This window comes from Lupinus angustifolius, chromosome LG20 (genome assembly GCF_001865875.1).
Source record: "Lupinus angustifolius cultivar Tanjil chromosome LG20, LupAngTanjil_v1.0, whole genome shotgun sequence".
Taxonomy (NCBI): Eukaryota; Viridiplantae; Streptophyta; class Magnoliopsida; order Fabales; family Fabaceae; genus Lupinus; species Lupinus angustifolius.
In genome coordinates, this window is record NC_032028.1 from 4,610,087 (window position 1) to 4,615,760 (window position 5,674).

Sequence of the window (5,674 nt, forward strand, 5' to 3'; positions counted from 1 at the left end):
TATACACTCAAAAATCAATGTTAATATTGCACCTATATGAATGGGAAATATAACGTTTCAATACATGATTTATTGATATTATAAAATATATGTATATTATATTTGCATTATGCATAAACAAAGAAGCGACCCGTGCAAGTGCACGGGTACACTACTAGTTTAAATAAAACAAATGTGTTAAATTCCTCCAAGTTTCATGAAAAAATTTAAAACAAACGTTCTAATTATTTTTGCGACTTTATGAAAATCAAATAAATATTTTTACTTATTTTTGTGTAATACAATAACTTTTAAAATTTTATAGAGTCTCTAATGATTTTCTACCCAAAACAACATCCTCAATATTTTTTTGATAGTTTATATAAAGTTGGAAGTTTTTATAATTATTTATGGATATTATAATAATTTATGTCTTATTATAAATTTTTAAAATATTTGTCATCACAAAATGTACTTTTTGTTGATTCCTACAACCAATCTTACACTAAATTTATTAACTACGTATAAAAAAAGGTCATCCCATATTATCTAGAGTAAATTATACTGACACTCCCTGAGTTTTAGTGAAATTACACAAATCACCCCCACTTTTCTACACCTAAACAACCTCCGTCATTTTTATACTTTCATTACACTGACTGTTACTGCATGAGAAATAAGTGTACTTTTATGAACAAAAAATGTGATAAATGCAATTAAATTAAACAAAACATGATATATTGTAGAGACAAGTCCAAATAATATATGAGTCGATACCTCTTTATTATGTTTGGTTTGTTACGATATAGTATAAGAGCGATTTAAACAATATCTTTTTAGAATTGTTGATGCATTTTGTAACCAAAATAATAAAGATATATTAATTTTTATATTATTTGAATTTTTCCTCACAGTATACCATGTTTTGTTTAACTTAATTGCATTTATCAAATTTTTTGTTTAAATGATTACACTTATTTCTCATGCAGAGGCGGTCAGTGTAATGAAAATGAAAGTATAAAAACAATGTGAAGTTTGTGTAGGTGTAGAAAAGTGAGGGGTGATTTGTATAATTTCATTAAAACTCAGGGGTGTCAATGTAATTAACTCTATTATCTATTGTCACATATTAATTTCTCATTCATTCCCTTCAAAATGGTCTCACCTCCTTCATGTGGATGTTCATACACTATATATTTATTATTATTTTCCTTTTAAAGTTTTAATTATAGGAGATTTGATAAATATTATTCTATATTCTTATTAATGATAAATAATTAATAATATATCTTTATCCAACTAACTATTAGACCAATTATTATTTTCATTATCAATATTATAATCTCACTTTTAGTAACAAAATCTTAATATAATTCATTCACATTCTCTTATTTAGTTACTTAATTTAAACTGAAAAATTATATATTTTCGGTCCATTCAATATTTGTATTAATCTATATGTTATATTTAACATTTATTATTACGGTAAGAATTAGAGTACTTTTTACTCAATCAAAACTTTGTGATAATTTTTCCACTGAATTTTATTTGGATTTTAATTTTTCCCTATTATAATTGAAAAAATCAAATTCAATTTTGAAGTTTTATGTAACTTTTAAATATATTTTTAATAAAAAAAACTTAGTATCATGTTTATTTTCAAAACATCACATAGTATCATCTTTCAGTTTCCTATTTTCTTAACAATGCAAATGTAAGAGTAACATGTGTATTTTATAACTATGCAAATGAACGGGTAACATGTATATTCTTAGTAATGTGAATGTACAGATAACATGTGTATATTTTAACCATGCAAATGCACGGGACACATGTGTTTTTTAACAATATGAATGAAATAGTAATAGTGTGTTTTTAATCAGTACACGAGTAACATATGTGTTTTTAACCATATGAATGTATATGTAATATGTATTTCCAATATGCCACACAAAAATACTGCTCCGTATTAATGCATGGTAACTTGTTAGTTTAAATATTCAAAGTTTCATTAAAGACAATTAATTGTATATTTGATTTTGAATTAAAAATGTTCTAACTAAAGGACATTAATTGAGATGCTACCATAATATTCTAACATCTGTTGAAAACTGTCTATAACTAGAAGAAAAATTAACATGGAAAACACATACAGAAAAGTAACCAAAGAAAAATATCCAGAAAAAGTATAAAAAAAAAAATAAAAAAAATTCCCTAAAGATCTAAACTTCAAATGAACTCGTCAACCCCAATTTCATGTCATTATTATCCTTTAACTTGTCCGTTGCAGCCCACCCACCAACCATGTATGGACACAAAAATAAAACATTATTTTGTCTTGATAAGTAATTTTTTTTTAAATTAATGGTATATTTAATTCAAACAGTAATACTATTCTATTATGAACAAATAGAGTGTTAATAATTTTATCCATTCGTAATTGATTCTTAGGTTTAGAACTTTTGTTCAAAGACCTCATATCAAATTTGGGTATAAAAGAATTTTTTTATGTTTTTGCGGCATAAAACATAACGACAACTCTAAATCATCAACAAAAAAGGGAGATATAAGGTGGTTAGATGGTAGGGTGTAAGAGGTTGAGGGTGGTGTCTCACCCACAACAAAATACTAAAGATTAAATCTCATATAAAATCTCATATTGCTATAAAAAACAATCAAATCTCCTATTCCCATAAAAAAAATAAGCAAATTCCCTATTAGTATACATATCACCATATATTGTTCCTTTTTATTACGTCACCTTATTAAATATTTCTATAATTATGTTTTTTTTTGCAAAAAAAGTTATCAATAGTTTAAATAATAATTTTTAACAAGTATTTGTGCCAGTATTAAAAAGGAAATATTTTCGGCATTTATATAAAAATATTTTTTTCCAATAATTTTAATTTTTATTTACTCATTAAAAATTTTAAATGGACAAAAGATTAAATGCACTATTATAATTTTCAAACATACAAAATTTAATAATGTTGTGACTCGAATTAAATTAATCATCTTATTATGTATATATTTTTTATTGTTGTTAATAATAAAAATATCATATTTCAAAGAAATTATTTATAAAATATTAATTTATAATATTAAACTTATTGAAGAAAATTGGGGAAAGATTTCTATTATCATAAGTAACATTAAACTATAATACTTGCCAATATGATGACATCAATTCTAGGTAATTTGTAGGTATCTCTCCCTAAGTTAAGCTCATAGAACAATGAGGTCCTCCCTAGACTTAATAAGCCCTCCTAATTGGATGACGATCAACGATATCTTATTCAAGCCAATCATATATTAACGCGTGAATAAAATAAAAAATTTAAAAGTAAAATATAATAAAATAGAGCATTCTGATTAACTTGAAATATGAAATGAGATATTATTTTGGGACAAGTGATCTCTATCTCTCATAATTCAACTTGGTTATCCTCTTGACTACGACTTTTATACATGGCTTGATAATCTATACCTTTTAATATATTTCCCAAAAGAATTGTTTATAGAAAGTATGCATAAACAGAATAATTAAAATTATAATATGTTATATCATATCAATTAAACAAAAATTAATTGAAACAACCTTAATATAAAAATCTCATATTTTCCACTCCCCTAATAATGGGAGTGCATTTTTATGGCATACACCTTTGAATTGTTTTTAACATAATATGTAAATTCAAACATGGTAAAAATATGCAAACATTTTTTGCCCCATGAATATTTTTTATTTATTAAACAAGGGTTCAAAGAGAGGCATGATGAGGAAATTTTTAAAAAAAATTAGTTAAAAATAGCATAAAATTATGACCGTTAAAAGGTTTTTCTTGCCACATGTCGCAATATAGTATGAGATTCTCCAGTGAAGACCACCACATCCTGTCCAAACCAGCTTTAATATGCCCTAGGTGAGAAAGCATTGTATATAATTTGCACACTACATTGCAAATAATCATATTTATATGTGATAGAAGCCATGACTAGGAAGAAGGTGAAGCTTGTGTATATCAGTGATGATAATGCAAGGAAAGCAACATTCAAGAAAAGGAAGAAGGGTATCATGAAGAAGGTGAGTGAACTCACCGTTCTGTGTGGGATTGATGCTTGTGCTATAATTTCAAACCCTTGTGATTCTCAGTTTGAAGTTTGGCCAGATCCAAAAGGAGTGAAGCAGATTATTAAGAGGTACCACAAGAGTTCAGTGATAGATGAAACAAAGAACATGAATCAAGAGAGTTTCGTTATGCAAACAATTTCTAAAGCCATGATCAAGCTCGATAAGCAGCGGAAGGAAAATTACGAGAAAGAAATGAGCGTAGCCATGTTTGATTATATGGAATCCAGAAAGGTGCCAGAAAATATGACCATCACAGATTTAAGAAATATGGACAAGTTGATTCAGGAGTATATTAGTGAGATCAGAAACAAGATTGATCAAATTGCTTGATAAGATTTTCGTTACATTGTTTATTGTGGTATTGATGTTTTTAGAGGTGTAGCTTCCATATCTTTAATTTCAAAATTCAATGGTAAAAGTGAAATCTTTGATATATTTTTTTTTTAAGCAATCGTGCAATCACCCAAATAGATTAGCAAAAGCAGAACATAGAAAGAGTACTAGTCATTCTTGAACCTATAGTTAGGCAAAGAAAGAGCATTCCTATTACAATCATTAACAATGAAATTAGGAATTGTGGACCAAATAAGATTTGTTCTAGAATGTAAACCATGATTAGCCAAACGATCCGCACATTGATTCCCTTCCCTATATATATATGTGATATACGAAAATTGAAGCAAAGAATATCCTTCTTGCACTTCAACCACAAAGGAAGCAGCTGCCAAGGGGGAAGAGTAGTTCCATTAAAAATGTCAATGACTAACGTTGAATCACACTCCAGCCAAAAATTGCACCACTCACGGTTGGCAGCAATTGCAACAGCATGCATGGCACCATGCAACTCAGCAAAGAGAGCTGATTGAATGTTAGTGTAGTTTGAAAAAGCCAGCATAAAAGAACCCTTGTGATCCCTAAATAAACCACCCGATCCAGAATGCCCAGGACTACCATGAGCAGTCCCATCCGAGTTTGCTTTCACCCAACCAACTCGAGGAGTCCTCCAGATAACCTCAATTATGACCGGAGCTCTGTTGAAGTTCAAGGCAATGTCAAGGCTTCTCAGAGTAATTAGGTCCTGGACCGTATGAGCAGAAGATGAGGCTTTAGCAGAGGCCCCAGAAAGAGAGGTGTCCCTCTTGATAGCATTAATAGCCAAATGCAAAGGAGTAGAATCATTTTCAAAGATTTTTTGGTTCCTGCAGAACCAGATTTTAGATAGCGTGTGCACCAAACAAGCTATCAAAACCTGAACCAGTTGCTTATTTGAGTGATTGGAGCAACTTCTTAGAAGGCTTATGACCGAAGAGTTGTCCAGAGTGATGGAGAAAAAGTTAGAGAACCAAGACCAGAGAGAAGTAGCATAAATGCAGTTCAGAAACAGGTGATTAGAGTTCTCAGTGTGCTTGAAGCACAGACTGCAAACTGATGCCATAGCACAGCCCCTTATCATGAGGTTTTCATCAGTTGGTAATCTAGCATGAATCAGTCTCCACACTAGAAAGGATCTAGAGGGAGGAATAAAGTCAGTCCAAATTAACTTACACCAAAATAAGGAGT

At 29.2% G+C, this 5,674-nt stretch overlaps 2 protein-coding genes across 2 annotated transcripts; one reads left to right on the top strand and one right to left on the bottom strand.

Annotated features, from left to right (window-relative positions):
* Nucleotides 3,973-4,480, top strand: LOC109335755 (agamous-like MADS-box protein AGL80). The gene has a single exon (XM_019571920.1). The coding sequence runs from the start codon at nucleotides 3,974-3,976 to the stop codon at nucleotides 4,442-4,444; it is 471 nt and encodes a 156-aa protein (XP_019427465.1). The 5' UTR covers nucleotide 3,973; the 3' UTR covers nucleotides 4,445-4,480.
* On the bottom strand, nucleotides 4,615-5,549 carry LOC109335415. Its single transcript, XM_019571550.1, has 2 exons — nucleotides 4,919-5,549; nucleotides 4,615-4,835 (listed from the first exon to the last, which is right to left on the bottom strand). Exons 1-2 carry the CDS (start codon nucleotides 5,547-5,549, stop codon nucleotides 4,615-4,617), a joined length of 852 nt encoding a protein of 283 aa, XP_019427095.1.